Source organism: Hylaeus anthracinus, unplaced genomic scaffold (genome assembly GCF_026225885.1).
Source record: "Hylaeus anthracinus isolate JK02 unplaced genomic scaffold, UHH_iyHylAnth1.0_haploid 2, whole genome shotgun sequence".
Taxonomy (NCBI): Eukaryota; Metazoa; Arthropoda; class Insecta; order Hymenoptera; family Colletidae; genus Hylaeus; species Hylaeus anthracinus.
In genome coordinates, this window is record NW_026534838.1 from 7,371,400 (window position 1) to 7,390,302 (window position 18,903).

General features: G+C 39.5%; 1 protein-coding gene across 1 annotated transcript in view; it reads left to right on the top strand.

Annotated features, from left to right (window-relative positions):
• Nucleotides 1-18,903, top strand: part of LOC128893098 (probable G-protein coupled receptor 158) — a 69,375-nt gene that overhangs the window by 29,948 nt on the left and 20,524 nt on the right. The window contains exons 3-5 of the mRNA XM_054153889.1: nucleotides 158-281; nucleotides 587-730; nucleotides 9,578-9,778. Coding sequence (XP_054009864.1) covers nucleotides 158-281; nucleotides 587-730; nucleotides 9,578-9,778 — 469 coding nt within the window. The remainder of the gene's footprint in view (nucleotides 1-157; nucleotides 282-586; nucleotides 731-9,577; nucleotides 9,779-18,903) is intronic.

An 18,903-nucleotide genomic window follows, 5' to 3' on the forward strand; every position in this document is an offset into this window, starting at 1 on the left:
CGTCTCGGTACAGAGAGATCTGAGGGTACCTTACTACGTTTCCTAATTAAACTACATAATCATAATGCAGGATTTAAAATGAAATCAGCTTTACTAATCGCTTCTCCTAAATACACAATGGATTTCGTCAACAAAAGAAAACAATTGTTTGTTGCAGGGGGACAAGCGGAATAGACATAGATCTACGCAGACTGGACATAGATCAGTGTCCTTTACCACCAGGATCCAGTCAGCTGAACATATTCGCAGCCAGCGACAAATGCAAGAAACGAACGACAGAGGTTAGTCAATAATCAAGTATTTTAACCTCATTTCCTCGTGTATTTGAAGAACAGCTGCACGAGCTCGGGTCTTAATTAGTTTTTAAGTATTTTTCGATCGGCAATTAGGGAATTACAATTCTTAATTCTACAGAAATGGCGATTCTCCCACCCCCTCTCTTATTACTGAACTAATTTGGAATCTCCCCTTTTTCCTATTAAACCTAATCGCTCCACTAATTATTTTCAACTATTTTTAGTCCTTGTAGCTACATTTGCATTGTTGATTTGCCTTGTGAACGCGCAATTAACGTTTTTTGTTCCAGTGTATAGCGATTCCAGGACTGGGATTTCGGCGTGGGAGTTATCGTTGCGTCTGCAAACGAGGATTTTATTACCCCGATACAAAGTCCACCAGTCGATACTACAATGGCACCGTGATCGAGGAAGAATACGAAAAATTGATGATGGTATGTACCCCTATCGATATTAAAATATTTTCTACGTGAACTTATGGGGTACTTAACGTGTTAAAAGTCCTTAGTACAGGATAAATACGAATTTAGAAGATAGTACCAAGCAAGGATTAGCTCCCATCTTACATTAATTTACTCCCCCTGGTTAGCATCATTTTGGGTTCACCATATGTATATAGAAAGATTGCTTGGGCCATAATCTGTCAATGTCAAACACAAAGTAAACATTGTGTACAAATTACAGGAGCCATTACTTCCCGGTCGTGGGATATTCATATCCGTGTCGTATATTTTTTTTACACCGAAGTCGCGTTAGCAACTCTGCCATAAATCAGTTTCACGATAGTGAACGCTGAGCACGGTTAAACAACTCTAAATCGCCGTTGAAGCTTTCGCCGGTGGATCCAATGCTATCGCTCAGACCTATTCCGAAACGAAGCACTCTAGAAAAAGTTTTTTAACCGTTTGCCAGCTTAAAATTTAATCGTGGTTCAACAACATACCAGGAACTTCGTAGAAATTAAATTTATGGCCCATGGTCAGGATAATTGAGGCTGGATGAGTGAGCTAAATATTGATCAAAGGAAATGCTTTCATATTGCATGATAAGTACTGAATGTTTAACCGTACATTGTAAGTAGCATTTAATGTAGGAACTATGTTGTCTGAGAAGTTGATCGTTAACCATTAAAAACGAAATCTAGTTGGTTCAGAAGTAAAAGGACATTTTAAAAGTATATGAGTTTAATACTTGATTTACCATCAAAAGGTCTGACCAAACATGAAATAAATCTAAGGAATCCAAGTATACTTAAAATTCTCAGACGATGCTCTAGGTTTACTACATTGACGTTGACCTTGACGTTGACATATAATCAAACTTTATAGGTGTTCATTTTTCTACTCATCCTGCTAGGAAAAAACTCAAAATAACCGATACGCAAGCTCATCCTTTGTGTGGTCTGACATAGCCCCAGATTGGATGCCCTTTTCACAGCCTAACTGGACTAGCCTGCATCAAAGTGTAAGCCAAAATGTCATTCATGAAGCGTAGCTTCAGAGGATGGTTATTGCTTTGGGCGGGCACAGTAAATACCCCATCAACAAGTATTTTCAACCACTAAGTCTTCCTACTAACAGAATTGTTAATGCACCTCGTCGTCCAACAAGGTCCACAACAATTGAGCTTTTGAACTCCAAAATTGTTAGCCTGGCATATAATTTGATAGTTTCACACCGTAAGTACGAAAACGTACCAATATAAATAATTCGGTATGAAATATTTTTCGATATTTTATCGAAAAAATCTCCTTGTAAAACTAGAAGTTAGTATTCCTTGTCTCGGTAACTGTCTTCTATCAATATATCTTCCTATTAATTCCATACTTCCATTATGGTAACCCATCTGCCCCATCTCGGAACGTAAATCCTCAAACAGCTGAGGCATGCCCAGTAAATATTCCATCAACAAGTGTCTTCCAGCACCAAGTGCCTCCTACTGACAGAATTGTTAATGTGTCCCATCCTCCAACAAAGACCCGCAACAGTTGAGCTTTTGAACTTCAGAGCTATTACTCTAGTATATAAATAACATTAGGGGTATAATTGTAGTCTAGAACTAACAATAAGAAATGGCATTCCATGCATCAACGAAGCTTCTAAAACCGACAGAATTGTTAATGTACCTCATCCTGTTGCGAGCTTTTGAATTCCATAACTATCATTCCATTACACAACTTACATTGGGGCTACAGTCTAGAGGTAAGTAAACGTATTTTCCTTATATCGATTCATTTCTTCCCGACAACTGTATACTTTTTTTAAAATAATTACTTTGTCTCCCTTCAGAACGGAAATCCTCGAACAGCTGAGACCACAACTCGTTTGTAAAGCGTTCCGAAGTTAATTTCTAGCCTTCAATTAGCGGTTCCGATATTTGCAAATCCCTTGGGTAGTTATATTCGATGACGTCAAGATTGAGAACAGTACGTAGAAACAGTTTCGAGTAGTGGATTGTGGCCAACGCCGTGGTTAGATCAATTTGCGGAGCGTCGAACCGAAGTGCCGGCTCTATTGGCGCGATTAATTCACAGAATCCACTGAGGAAATGCCCGATGTAACGCGATCAAAGGAAATTACTGTTACCCATTTGATCAGGAAATGACATTAAAAATTCCAGCAAAATTTACCATAACATTATGAAGGATGCTGGAGGAATCTTCAATTAAAATAGCTTCATAAAATTAAAGCTATTTTCATATCAAATATATGGGAAGGGACTGTTCGTATAACGTTCTTCTCTTCTGGCTTGAAAAACCAATGTCGACGTACCCGTCCTTGCGCTTCCATCAATGATAACATGACAAGCCACGACATAAAGGAAACAAGGCGGTTTTAATTTATTCGCTGAGAAGGTGTCACGATATCACGGTGCGCGTGAATCTACTAAATTGAATTTTATCCTCCTTCCTGTTAACACCACCGCGCATTTGCTTGCAGAGTCACGTAGCCAACATTAAATTGATTTTCATGTGGAGAAACTTCATCCCCATTTTTTGGTAATTCTGGTTTCATAACATTTATGAAGAATTTTACTCTTTCACCATGTCCCCCTCTCCGTTTTCAATTTACTTGAAAACTCTTGTCCTAAAATAACTCGATACTAGGTAAACTAAAATTAATCGTAGAATTCAGTAGAAAGATGAGTCCCTGTACAGTCTTAGGTCCCAGAGGAGGGACCTCTGACGTGCTTAGTTCCCCTTCTACCAGCTTGCTGTCCCTTTCACGCTCCAACTTCAAATAAGGCAGTCAATATTTGCCTTTCTGCAAAAATTAACGCGTCCAAAATGAAAAAAAAAAACGAAAAGAACAATGGTAAAACTCAACGACCAGTGAAAAATCGCTCAAGTCCCGAATTCAGCGCAATTCTACTCGACCTTTGTACTTCCGGTGTTCTATGCCAGTAGTCTGTGGAAGACGTAATATTTGTTACGTTGGCGCATTGCCAAGGAACTTGGTATACCGTTCATTTCAGGAGTGAGGAAAAATTGTCGTTTGCCCGCTGTAAATTTCTTTTTATAGTCGTTTGCTACTTGTAAATTAAGTACGGTCCCCGGGAACTATGCGAACGGGATAATTTTGTATTACATGGATCGTTACCTCGTTAATTAACGTGGTCCTTTTTCGCTCGCTCGCCACGGCATATTGATATTATAAATTCTGTAAATATTGGACCAGAGAATGGAAAAATAGGGATCACTTTGAAAGACTGCGGTCTCGGTAAATATTAATTAAATTGAACGATGCACAAAATCGACAGAAAAACGAAATATAAAAGTGATATTGCGCGCATTATTTTTTATTCTCGAAATCTGTGTATTATAATTTGTTTACGTGGTGTATTTGCGTCTAGTCCAAGCGAAGTTTTATCTAGTTCTTCTTTAAATTGCAGCAAGCAGCGAGTATAGGCCGTCTAATTTGTAGGAGTAAACACAACAATTTCAAAATTTTGCAATTGCCAATCAGAGGAACTTGTGTGTGTGTGTGTGTGTGTTCCTCAATCAGAAATAACTCGGCCCCCAAGGATTGTCATTTAAACGGAAACCAATTCCAATCCCGAGCACGCGTTTCCTTCAAAATAACCTACGGGGCATTCGCTGTAATTGCGATCACAAAAGCCGAAAGTTCATTCGCGGGCCACTACCACCGCTACTCATTTATTTACCAGCTCGTCCTGGGAGATCCTATTTCAGCGAAAGGAGCTTCGGCTCAATGAAGGCTGCGAGTCTCATTTACAGTTGGCGAAATACTCTTTTGGAGCGAAAGCTCATTGGCCAGAGTAGAAATTTCCATTACAGTCCCATCGATCCGATATACTGCACGCGAGTTGCCTGCGTAAGCGTACGCATGGCGCTCAAACACGATAAACGTAGTGCCTGAAAAAGAAGAAGGGTTGGGGGGTTGGATGATGGTTAAAAATAGCTAGAACGGAAGTTGGTGGGAAGTACGCGATGCCTGTGAATGAACCTATCCTGAACTGGCTGTTTCGATAGGGTTTAAACTTTCAATGAGTACTAAAGCCAGCAGAACTGCGTGAAAAGCTAATAATGAAATCCGACGATTCGTTTTCATCACCGTTTTTATTAGTTCAGCCCAAAAGTTTTTTCGTTTTATTAGCAAGTAAAAGAAATACGATATTTTACGTTTTATTGTTACGCTATCGAGTTGTACACGATTGCCACCATTCCAAACATTCTGTGCTTTGCTAATAAAATATCATTTCAAATGCATTTTAAAATACCTTTTCACAGTTGAAATACCGATACAAGTGAGACGAGGATACATGCATAGGTCAAATTATAAAATCAATGTAGCATCCAGCATTTAAGATGGTACTTGCGATACATTTTCTCTAAACTTTTCCGAACTCTGAGTGCGAATCACACGATTTTTATCTGTCTTGTACAGAAGTCAGCACAGTATAAAAACAAAGAAAGCACCTGACGTGATTTATAGTAAGAGCTGTGACCTTGGCAGACTTTTCTTTCGATCTCGACGGCGGCAGCGCCTATTCATATTAGAAGTTTCATATCTCTGAAAAGAATCGAGCTATCATCTCGAAGCAAACAGTGCCATCCAGAACGCGATTTATTCTATCGTCACAGCTGGTGCGCTTTGAAAATTTCTCCCACCTTTCGAGCATATTTTTCGTCCAATGTTGAGGTAGGATGGATAACCCTTCGATACGATGGATTCAAGTTACAATCTTTACTCGATCCCTCCAACATCGAACTCGGATGTAAATATCCGGGTAATCGGATATAGTTGAGGCTAAAATCGCAAATATGTGGTTAACTGTAATACATTCCAACAGTAAATATACGTACGCTATGTAGCAGATGATCATCAGCCGATTGCTTTTAAAATTATAAACTTTATCGAAAATAGAATTTAGAGCTCTTTTACTTTCAACACATTTCAATTTTTGAAAATGTCACATTATTCTAACTGAATAACATCTTCTTCTGTAGCAGAAGAGAAATTATGAATTCTCACTTCTTCCTCGATTCCTCTGTAGTTCAGGACTTTGAGTCAACTGATCCAGCTACAGTCGCATGAAAGGCACACGGCAAGAGACACCTGAACCATTTTCAAGCTTCCTCGATTCTCGGCACTCTCGTTCTGAGAGGGTTCGCTGAATGCTTGATTGGCTAAACTTCCGACGGAGTAATCGCATAAGCCTCGAACATCTATCAGGTTTCGATGCCGTTAATCCCATTCTTGGTCGTAATTCAGGCAGTTTTCTCGTCGGCTCATTAACGTCCACGGTTGAAACAGACACCAGGAAAACGAGCATCGTCTCGAAACGAGTTCCCTGCCATAAGCAGCGAACCGAACGTTGCAAAGACAACTTATCCCGTCGTCCTGGGAAATCCAGGCGACTACAAATCACGACGTCGTAACTCGTATTCACGATCGGACTTAACTTCCAAGCCGATTTATCGTTCTCACAAATCACGCCTGCCGGCGTTATGGTTTGGGGTATTAGAGAGAAGCAACCACGCCCCAAACCATAGCCCTCAGTCTCCGTGTGTCGCGAATAAACCCTCCCGTCCAACTCGTCCTGGGAAAAATGATGCTCTTGGACCGAGGATCGACTGTTTTGATCCCACAGGGACTGCTGGGAGCGGGCTTATCGACTCCTGCGATGATTATGTAGGACACACACACACACATACACGAGACGATGATTCACGTGTTGTTACTTATCATTTTATTTGCTAGGAATTTGTTCATAGAGTTTTTTATGTCAGTGTATCATTTTTAAAAGTAGGTAGCTGAAGTTGAAGTTGTGTCTAAATTTATAAGTGTTGAAAATTGAACATTTTCAAGGTAGTTTTCGTGGAACGCAGGAAGAGTCGTTGGTCGATACTACCGGCAAACGGGAGTTTAGAAAACGGCACATCCGTTTCATTTTCGCTTGAGCGTCCCTCCGATTACGAGTCGTTTCCGTAATCGCTTTCTTCTGTCCACCGCCCACCGGAAGTCCGACGCTTTTTGAGCTGTCAATCGCAGCTCCATAAATCACTCTGCTTCCGTTCTCCATGTTTTGCTCGTGCTCTTCGCTCTTCTATTGTTGTATTTACCCTTTATGCTCGTTCCTCCGTTGTTTCTGCAACGCTTTCAAAGATTTACTTCAGGCAGCGTTTCTTTGCACGCGTAAGTCATTCTCTCACTTTGGTCACGCGATGAAAGGTGATAAGACTGCAACACATCGCGTGATAATCGCAGGTGTCAACTGGCAAGATTTATCTACGACGATAAATACGATCAGAAGCCAGAAGTAGCCTAACAAAGAACTCTTCTTTGCTTGTGGCTTAAAAAAAGTCAAACATGAGTTGAGTGACAGCAGATTGAAATTCATTTTAACAAATACAGAATTAAAGCAATCGCCCAAAGAAAATAGTGACGAGAATCAACATGAAAATATTATCGCGTTCACTGCAGCTGTTTAAAATAATTTTATCCAAGAACGGATCAGCTACCTTCCTTGGAGAAACACTCGCCTTGTATCATCCAGGTGTCAACCATGCCACTCTGTCTTCCAAGGACAAGCAATTTATACCCGAACAGGATTGACGAGATTGAAACGTATACTTGGTTCGTTCCGAAACATAGGATCATCGATATTGGTAGCTGGCTGTCCGTCTTCCTGGACAGCGTGTCATTTCTGATTAGACGAGATATTGGGTCGAAGTTCAACGCAAACTGGCGCGCAAACTAAGCTCGCGCTGATTGGTTCCTGATTATTATTTTCGCGCTGATGTTAACGAGATTGAGATTCACAAACTAGAATGCATTCTGCGTGAAACTCGATCCTCAACGTTTGAAAAGCAGTTGCTCGTGAACTTTAATGCTGCTCTGGCCATGCTATTTGCTATTTCACATGATTCGGAGGTCCCTAGTTCTAGAAACGAGAACGCCTACTCTGTTAGGTTAATATTTTCTCACTCGATTTACCGACAATTACCGAGAAATTCAAGTTTGTGTGTGCATTAATACTAATTTGCAAGAAACACAGACCGCCAGCGATATGTGATGCAACTTGGTAGACATGCAAAGCTAACAATGAAAGACGACATGTTTGTATTTTAGTTGCGGTAATTCAGGTTCGAGAAGCGAAAGTAAATTGCGAAACTTCAACACTCTGTCTTCGTATCGAGAACTATTGGAAATTTGAGACGGTTTTATTTACTTAACGCTTCACGGTTTCCCTCGGCAAACACCACGACGAACTCTAGCAGTAAAGAAATTTAACGAGAAATTCCTCCTTTAATGCATGTAGTTTCGAAGGTAGAAATACGTTTCCATAGATTGCGCTTGTAAACATAATTCTTTGGAAGTGGGAACATATAAACGCAGCAGGTGATGGCAATTTATTTATTTATTTCGTGTGCAAGGTGTTTCACTTGATTTTTACATCTTAAACATCTCTCGCGTCTTTTTTGCGATGGGAACAAATGTCAGAGGTGTGTGTTCTGTATTAGGTACACTGGTTGTCTGACCAATACGCGTTCATACTACTTGGCTGATTAATTCGCCTCTCATACTACTTGCAATACCTAGGGAAGACATATTCAGACCTCTGTACATTCTTCTCATCTGTCAATAAGATTTCGATTTTCAATCTAAATATAATATTTACTTTATTGTGATATGGGACGCTTCTAAGTATCTTAGATCTTAGAAATGGAACGTCTCTAGCAGTGCAAAGGCTTCAAGTCTGAGAACAGGTTAGGTCTTAGTGCTTCCCTTATCAGGTGCGTGAGAATGGGAAAGGGAAATCGTATTCAGCAGAGTATTCGATGCTTTCCGTTTTTAAAATATAACATTAGGGTAATGAGACCACGAAACAAAGAGACAAGAGATAAAGCGTCGACGCAGTCACGCGACACGAAGAGGACAGTATTGTGAAGTAATCATGCGAGGCCGCCAATTGATTTCGGTTAGATGTCAACAGCGCTAAAAAAAGGCAAGAATATACAGCAATGTATAAAATAATATTTGTATGCATTCAATCGTTTTGAAGTTTGCGAATTCAGTGGTGGACTTTATTATTAATGATTCAACAAAAATATTGGCCAGCTTATAAAGCGGAAAGTGTATCGGAAAGTTTGATGGACGATCGCTCTATAAAAATATAAAAATATATCAAACCGCAGTAGTTTTGTAGCGGCTTAGTTGTAAATGTTTAAAAAGACTTCGAACGTGCAAACGGCTAGCACGGTTTATGACACGGACATAGCGAAGCTATTTTTGAGAAAAGCCGTTATGTCGAGTTTTAACAAGCATGTTCGTAGCTAGAGTTTGCCAACGGCCTCAATAATTAAAGCTAGTGTCACAAACCGTGAGTTTCTTTAAAGGTCCTCGACGCGAAGTCAGGCGACCGTTAGCCGTCCGCGCGGCGGATCTAGGGCCCCGAACGCTACCCCTGGCGAATTCGCGCCCCCACTGAAGAAGGTGGCTACGCGTCCTTTAAGGGGGGCTACACGATTTGCCACGACGAAGATCCGAAGACCAGTCTTTGTACATCCGTCAAGCGAGACAGAAGCGACTTGAAAATAAATGCAAACTTATCCCTTCAGTTTTGATATTTTTCAATTACTGAAAAAGATCTTTTTTGTTTTATAGCACTACAAAGTTTCTTAATTCCATTTTATGCTTAATTTCTTTAATCACATTGGAGCTACCCTGCCTTGACTTGGAGGAACTAAAGCTAGATTCTATGCATAATTCAATATTTTCAAATGTACCTAACTTCCTGTCACTGTTTGTTTACAGGGCGATGAGAGTCAGTACGACGTGGATGGCGTCTTCGAGTGTCTTCCTTGCGCAGAGGGATGCGAATCCTGTGAGGACGAATCGCCATGTGTAGTGTCGTTGAATTGGTTGATGAGGACTGCCATTTTGATCCTGGAATGCTGCGTCATCGCTTGCTTGCCAGCTGTCGCGCTGTTCACTTGGAAGTATGGGAATGTAAAGGTAGGTGGAGGTCATCAGCTTTTCAATTACGTGGGAGAAAAAAATAGCTCCATTTCCCTGATCTGGAAAGGCTAATTGCGAATGGAGATCATTCGTGATTCGTCCACAGACCGCATTGGCTTTGGATTTTCCGTTAATTGCTCGTTTCATGCGGGGCTGTTTTTTCCCACGACGTGGAAAATAACGCGTTTCCCGAGCGGAAAGCAGCTTGTCGCGTGTCCAGGAAATGAAAACGCGTCCTTACCGATCAGGCAATTTGTCCAGCTGTTTATTTTTCGATGAAAATAAAACTGCGCGAATTTATGTCAATTAATGTGTCAATGAAACACTTGTTGTTTATATCTTACACGTCAAAGATGTATAAATATCTCTGAAAGTGCACGAAGTATATCAGATGATCCTGGATAGGTCTCCTTGAATCTGAAGAAGGGGTTGACGATGTGGTAGCGTCGATGCTCGGCTAGAACCGCCGCAGGTTAATAAATTCCCTTAATTAACCGGAAACGGTCCGAAACCTAAACTCCGAGGCACTTCCTCCAACTACCAGCGAGAGTTGTTAGGGGAATTTATTACACGAATCGCCCAAAGACAGAATCGTTTCCACAGGGCTTAGGAGAGTTTGACCTCTAAGTTGACGCTGATAAGGTTTCGATGTGGTAAAACGGATTACAACCGCTTATCGTGAGCATGATCTTATCGCTACGGTCTTATCGGAAGTAATTTTTAAGCGTACGTGAAGTGAGTTCTGGGCTAAGATGGGGTTAGAGTCTTCTGTCGAGGATATTAACGTTCAGGCGAATTTAGGACGATCTGTGAGAGACTTTGAAGAGAATATTGGAAATTAGAATTTTTATTATTTTTATTATTTTTATTTATTGCTATCTATACGAAGAAAGCACTTTCAGTCTAAATGCCTAATTGCCTGGTTTTTTAATTTTTCATTCGAAAACGCGTTTTTGTGCACGTGATTTTCTGGCTCCTTTTATACCGTTCGGAAAAATCCAAGCACATATTTTTCAACGCATTCAATATCTATGAAAATTGCGTCGGCGGAAAATATTCTCAGCGGCGGTATTTTTCCAGTAAATATTTGTTTAAATATTCAACACATCCTTCTTCCAATTATTAAACAACAGGTCATTTATATGAACGTAAAAACGAACTATACTGGATTCTGGATCTATCAATCATTAGACTGGTCGTGTTGATACTTCTCAGCCTGGAATTCCTGCAATCAAAAATAGTTTAATCTTTAAGAAAGTAGTAGATACAATTGTCAAAAAGGTTGTCAAGTACTTTCCTCTTTGAATCTTTTAGAAACTTAAGGTCACTTGTGTAATCTTCAACATACTGAGCTTCGGTTCAATTTCTATAGTACTAATACTACTGAGTATGCGCACCAAAGTTTCAATTCCAAAGTACGTGACTAAGTACGACTCCCATTGGTCAATTTACACGCATGTGCAATGAGCTTTAGCTCCGCAAAAGCGCAGACGTGTCATTTTTCTAACGCTACTCGGTGGCAAACTCGAGGCACGTGCCGTTTGAAATCGAATTGCAAACGTTGCCAGGTTCTATGCTGAGTTAAATGCAACAAGTAGGATTTCATATCGAAGCTGATTCGTGTGCATGTCTGTTCATTCGTTCGACGGACAGCTTACGTGGCTAATGGGAAAATTCAAAGATTAGGAAATTGTGGAAATGCATTCTGCGGTTTCCTAGCCGGAAATGGGGAGTAAATTAGGGACAAGCTAATATCGAACACTATTACTGGGCTATCCCAGAACCATATTGGATATTTCGAAGCTTCAATTTGTGAAATTTCAGTTTATATATCGGATGCATTTAGAGGGCGTATCCGCCATTTCTTGTCTGGGATCTCAGAAAAATGATTTTCGTTCTCTTTCAAGTGGAAATCTTATTTATCGATGTGAAAAATACAATTTCCTCATGCTTTATGGGGTCGTAAAGACTAACAAGAGTCTCACAGTGCCAGGTAATTGTCGATATTAGAGATGAAAGGGACAGAAAAGAGGACGTGCGCTATAAATTTCGTTTTCAATCGACGCAAAAATTGCTCGAGAACAAAACTTAGGTTTAGGTGTATCAGGATATCCTTCATCAAATAAAAGATAATGGAACTAATTGGATTTACTCCAAGTTTAAATCAGTATCCAAACGAAAAAAGTTCACGATGGAACACGCTGCCTTTTATTTAACCTAATTCGCCCGTAATCATCGTTTGGCGAGCACGGACAAATTTAGGAAAAGTCTTCCCCTCCTTCTGTTTGATATTGCTGCGAATAAATTGTAATCCTCGACGTCCCAAGCCGCTAAAACCCACAAGTTGTACGCACGTACAATGGAGTCCACCGCGTAGAAACGTGAAGAGAATAAACATGCCCATGTAGGAGTTGGCTGGAAGCCATGTACCCAGGCAATATATAACAGTTTAAGCATATAAATGTTTCCAGCAGCACTTCCTACTTTCGCTTGTCGCCACATTGCGTTTCCTACTAATGGGAGTTGCGATTTGAACGCATTTCTACCCCCGCAGCTTATTACGCACCCCTCTGGATATTGTTGACACACATCTTCCCTTGATCTGCTTTTGAAAAAGCAACTCGTCTATAGGGGCAAGTCAACAGTTCTATCTATTGTAAATTTTCGAAGCTTACGATATTTACTCCCCTATCAGCACTGTAGCAATCGTCCTAAACGTCAGATTGAATCTACATATATCTCTACGAATATAACACCGAATTTATTGGAGCGAATAAATTTTATCAGCGATTTATACACGCGATGTATGCACGCTTTTTGAATGTACCGATGGATATTGGGGAACGTTTATATGCGCCTTTAACACCGAAAAGGTTAAACCTGTTTACGAGAACGAGCGTAATATGCGCGTCTACGTTTACGAGCGGGATGAAGTGTAATATTCGCATCTTCCCTCGTGGTCTAACGAGGTAGACGCGATATTCAGGACGCCACGGCTAGACCGGGACAATTTATTGCTGTTTGCCCGTTGCAATGAATAGATTAACCCTTCTCTGCTGGACGGTGTATTTCTCTTGGCCGCTAGGAAAGGTCAGTTTAATGGCGCAAGCTCCGTTAACCAGTCGAGAAGAGCTACTTCCAAGCAGCTGACGCGTTCGATTGGCTGAGAGAGTTCAAGCGGTCTGGGTTAAAATCGATCCTGTCTTCGACCTCTATAAAACAGCGGGCAGATTCTTCCAGGTACTCGCGCCTGTAATTGTAAGGGAGGTCTCTGGTGTGTCGAGTCAAAAAATAAGTGATTTTCATTGGGCATAGAGAGTTTTAATTTATCATCATTTATCGTTCAATTTATCACAATTTCTAAATAACTCAACAAAGCACGATAATTGTATAGAATTGCAAGCGAACGATACACGTAGCGCTTGGGTAAGGGAATTTCTGTGTCTGTTGGCATCTGCACAGCTGCTGATGCGAACAAGCCTAACGCCCCAACTGACAGAATTTTCAAGACCAAATTCCAGGCGGTTTGGCACGCGTTCGCGTTTCTAGGCAGTCTGCACAATTGTCCACGTGATTCGGCCCTCGAATGTAATAATTTCCGGGATAGTAACCGTCACAACTGTGGCGACTTGTTACGTTAATGGGCATCGTACGCGTCGCATATGCGGTCTCATTATCACTCTGATCGTCAACAGACCCGAAGCGGGGGGTAGCTGGTGTTCGCCATCGCGATTCTCTTCCATTAAACTTGGTATTTAACCGTCCACCATTTTGGTATTTTTTGACCTGAATCGTCACGCTTCTGGCCATTCAACGCTTTTCAACTTTCTGTTATCACTGAAGATACAAATGGATATCTCTTTCCTCGCGCAAACGTATGAACAATGTTTATTTCTCAGAAAAACACACTCTGACGGGATGACAAACCAGCTTTTAAAATTTTCATATTTTTTCAACGTTATGAAATATAACAAAGTTGGATCATAAATAACAATACCACGATATAGAAAGAAATTTTGTCCACCGCGTACAACCTTGAAATGAAATATTCCAAGATTTTTATATATGTATAAATTTGTAAACGTGACAAATGAAATGCAATTTTTAGTAATAAATTTCACATCGAAAATATAGATAAAACTTACAAACTGTGTCCGTTTGCGATTATTCAATACAGTAAGTAGAGTGGACTGTTCAAAATTGATTTTGAACTATTTATTGTTGCGAAACGAATTACCAACTCGTTGATAAATTCTAGCTGGAACGAAACAATGGATAACTAGTTTACGTTCTATCCGCTTGCACAAGAATTATTGAACTGGAATACAACAGAGGGTACAATAAGAAAAAAAGGATTAAAAGCTCGATTGTATTTACAGATCTATATGGGCTAGAAATGAAGTCTACATTGTTTGGACTTTTCAAACAAAAATCGATTTTTCTCCTTTACTTTAAAGGAGAACAAATGTACCTATTCTACGAGTTAGCGACGATTTTTCTTATGTTATCTTGAAATGAAAATGAAAATTGTATATATTGTATATAACGGGATATGAATTTCGGCTGTTCGAAAATAAAAAGATTTTCAATCTTAAAAATTGATAAATAAATACACAACTTTCGGCGTAGGAATGTTAAATGCTCCACATGTCCCTGACACGTGGAACTAAATCTAACAGGGTTTCGACGAAACGCAACTGAGGAACGCAGATTTAAAGCGACTTTAACTGCGGCAAAAGCTGGCAAAGTTCGTTAACCAGTTTTCACCGTAATTACTGGGATAGGAGAATGAAGAACTGGCGACGCCGCAAAAACGGAATTGCACGATTCATTTTCCGTCTGTCTGCTTAGAACAGAGCTGCTCGCTAGAAGACTTTCGTTTGGTCGGAAGAAAATTACTCTGCCAACCGTCAGAAATACTTCCGAACATCGAGTCGACTTGTTTTCAGTTAATTAATGTCGGTTGCTCTCTGATAGACGAACCAGTCACGATCAAGACTGATCACGATCAATAAAGAACCTGAACGGCCCGACAGGTGTTAAAGTAACTCGAGAAGTTGCCGTCCGTGGGGGTGGCACGTCAAACCTCATTCCACGCTAACATTGGAATCTTTTCATCCCCTTGAAAGTTAAGATTGGAGTGAAATTGGATCTCATTTTGCTTTCTGTCAAATGGAAACAATAGAGAATTTATTATTAGCTCTTTCGACTCGACTTTTTCCTCTTTGAAATTCTATTCTCGTTGGCATAGTGAAATGTAAACAGTGACGACGATAATTCGTGTTGCAGTGTATGTACATATAACAAGAGAAATATAGGTACGACGCAGACGTTGGGGTTTACTGTACTCAGTATTATCAAAGTAAGATTTCAATTGGTGCTTACACAAAACAAGTGTCATGATGTCTCAAGATATTAGTCATACACAGGTTATCTCACACTGTTCTCGAATACTACAAATCCTCAGCGACAAATGATCAAATCTGAAGAAAATTCATTCCATCGATATTGGTATCGGTATTATGATGAGTATTATAAGATTTATTGATAGTGCTAATGTAAATATTGTTATTTGCCATAATGATAATATAGGATTTCAGTACGCACTTGTGGGTATGACTATAACAAACAAGAGTATTAATAACCAATTAGTTCTACACTTGTATGAGGAAATTTGTGTTATCTTAAAACATGAATGTTTTTAGTCAATTTGCTATTAGTATGTCTCTTTTGAAACTTATTGCCAAGAGTCGTACTATATTCAAATTCGTGTTAACGATAAGATACGACTGAACAGTGGCATGCCAACCCCTAAGTTCTCGACTGGATGACGAAAACTGCCTAGCCAGATTATCCACTAATGAATTTCACCCGTCGAGGTAAAGGTGAAAGCTTGTCCAAGCTACGAAGATCAGTACCGAGGGTGTGTAGTTCAACGAGCTAGACACAAATAATATTGGATATTTCAGAAAGTTTCGAGGATGCTTCGTTTAAGAAGGATGAAAGTTATTCCCTGTAACAAGGCTTCTTCCGAATAACCGAAACTCTGAATTCGGTATTTTCTGAAAGTTACACAACGGTTTCTGTTTAATCAGTTTTACGGTCGGCGAGGCCACTGGAAAACAGAGGGCAAGTTTTTGCACGATAAATGGCAAAAGTCGATCCTCCTTTTGTTGGTAGTTGTTCCCAGAAGAATTTTTATTAAATTTCGTCGTCTTGTTCCTTCGATCTTGAGAAAAATTACATTACATTTTTTAAATGAAATCATTCACCTAAGGACCATTCCGTTTATTTCCTAACAATGCAACAGCAGTCTAATGAATTTTCGAGGCTCCGACAGTCGTACTGTTTGCGTTGCAAGAATGTATAAGAGCTGGTATCCTCTGGGAGCATAGTATTTACAGTTGGGAGCTAGTATTTAGAGAGAGTGAGTCGGTTGGCGGAAACTGCAACGCAACCGCGCGTGCACTACAGAGGAGAACAGTCACTGAGAAATTAAGAGGTTAGTCCTTCCGCACGAGACAAGAAGACAGTGGAAATCATTAACCCAATGAAAGGCTTTCTTGTCACAAGTCGAGCTACTTAACTGTGCAACCGTTCTATCAACTTTGCGATTTGCTACAATGCGGGAAATAAATAACCTACTCAACGTTTTTCTTTATATTTTATCGTGTAGGGACTAAAAGGCCAAGGGAATCGAAGGCACGGCGCTCAAACCTTGATATTTGTGAAATAGGAACGCATGTGCTTGAATCTTGACACATATAACATTCGAATGCGTATGCTTTGAGTTTCCATGGCTCTGTAGTCTATGCACAATTGTTTTAGAAGTCGTGTAAGGATCAAGTTGTCAATAAAACTGAAGGCACGTGTGCCCAAAGTTTGGTATAAACACATTTTGTGCCCCATACTAGTACGTTGGGATATCATTTTATCCCCCATTGCACCAGACTTTCCTTTATATTCTTCCTTCTTCTTTCTGCGACGATTTATTTCCTTTAGGCACATCCTTTTTAATTCCCTACTTCACCTTCCGTGTCGCCGAGTTTCCTCTTAATACACTTTTCATGAATCGGAGCCACCCAAGGAAACTCTCAACTCTAGATCCCTATGATAACCGGTGAATGAAATTTGAAATTAAATACTAGGGGCACTTTTCAGCAACTTTTCGAACGGGTTATTCGTGTCATTCATTGAAAAACTGTCTAAATTGATTTTCCACTTTGCGATAATATTGAAATTCGCTCGACGTTTGTATACAAGTTGTGTTTGATAGTTTTGCTACGAAGCCAACCAATGCTTTATTCGAATATTGCGTTTTCTTTTTCAGTAATGAACGCTTTATTCCGAGCTGTGACGTTTCGTTATGAACAGCTAGAAAACGAAATAATATTTGCATGAAACTATTATTAAATGGCACCGAGTAATTTATAGCTTTGGTAATATTTATAGAAAATTCTCAGTTCACTGAGAACTGTCGTTCAGAGTTGGCTATTAGCGAAAGTTCGATGAAATCAATATCGAGTTTTAGAAAGGCTGCTGCAATCAGATTATAAGCTAATCCCCAGAAGTTTAATTCAAGAGTTTCACCGATTCGAGGTTTGCAGGACCGACAATACCTGCGCAGCTTCCACAACTTTACAATTTCCAATCATTTTATACTTGAAAAATAGGTGAAAAACAATTAAGATTAATTGTATTTTAGTTAATTGCTTGCGAGTTTATTTTATTTTCAGTAGCAGCCGTTTGAATATTGAAAATGGATGGCAACGGCCACACGATATTGATTACTAACCGTATCAATCCTATTTTAAATGAAAGATTTAAAAGTGATTATTAAACTCCATAATTCTATTATTTTTGGAGGTATAGGCATCAGGATGCTTGTCAATCGTGATAAATTCGGTTATTCGATATGCAAAGATATTGCAACATTCTGGTCTGGCGAATGCTTTCCGAAAGGAACGGTTTGTTTCAAGTTTAACTCGTTGCAAGCTTCAGCGAGTTCATAAAACTTTTCCAGTTTCACCCTACGAGAGCTGTCTCATCGAGCGATTTTTCCTGTCAGTCGAGACGATTAGAAATTGTAATCCTACCTAGAAATGCCAGCAATATCGAGAAACTTATAAAGGAACTTGCAGTGTCAAAGTTTCAGTTCTATTGTTTCTCCAATGAAAAATTGACAAAGTTCAAGACACGCGCTAAAATATTCATGAATAACTCTTTGTTGTTTGGTAGAAAGGTCTCGATTCAAAATTGCCCTCCAAGAGGAAAGCAAATGAATATTTTTTTTAATTAAATTGCGAAGCTTTATATATTTGATGAAATTTAATTAAATAACGTTATTATTTATATTAATTGTGAATTTATTAATGAATTTACTTCTTTATTGTGCGTTTCCAGTGAAATTCAATGAATATTATTTTCAATTTTCATATTATTAATTAATCTTCACCTTACTGAGCTCAAGAAAATATTCATTTATTCAGGTTATTACTGCTTAAGAAAAGTGTGTTGCTAAATCGTTCTCCGCTTTTGATTCGCAGGGATTACGGATGAAAATATGAGAAACATGTTTGAAATACATTTTCCTCGATTCAAGGTCAGCCGAGAACGAACGAATATTTCTTGCAAACAGAACTCGTAAATTTCGATGCAAAAATTGATTCTATCTGGGTATCCTTAGGCTGCATAATCAGAGAGGTTAGGCGAATACGAACAATTGTTGCGGTGCACGCAATAACACATTATCGCGTGTTTTCTCGTTAATCATTCTGTCAAAACCACAAGAAATGAATTTCTATTTTTAAGGGGCGACCCAGTTACTCGCCGCGGCTTGCTGAAATTGTTTTATTGCTTTCAGATGCATGAGTGCAGCTGCTGGACGCAGTTGCAACTTTTTCCTCTAATCTTACCCGTATATCCCGATACATTATGCTATGCGGCTTTTTCCCATCGACGAGGAAAGATTAAAAAGTTTTTTCAGGAAACGAGGAAAAAGATTTGAACCATTAGAAAGATTCACCAGGAGTGTGTAATTTTTATTTAAGATTTAATAAACATAAAAACGTTTAATGTGTTTCTCTCCTCGATACACGTCATTGTCAAGGCCAAAGAACAAT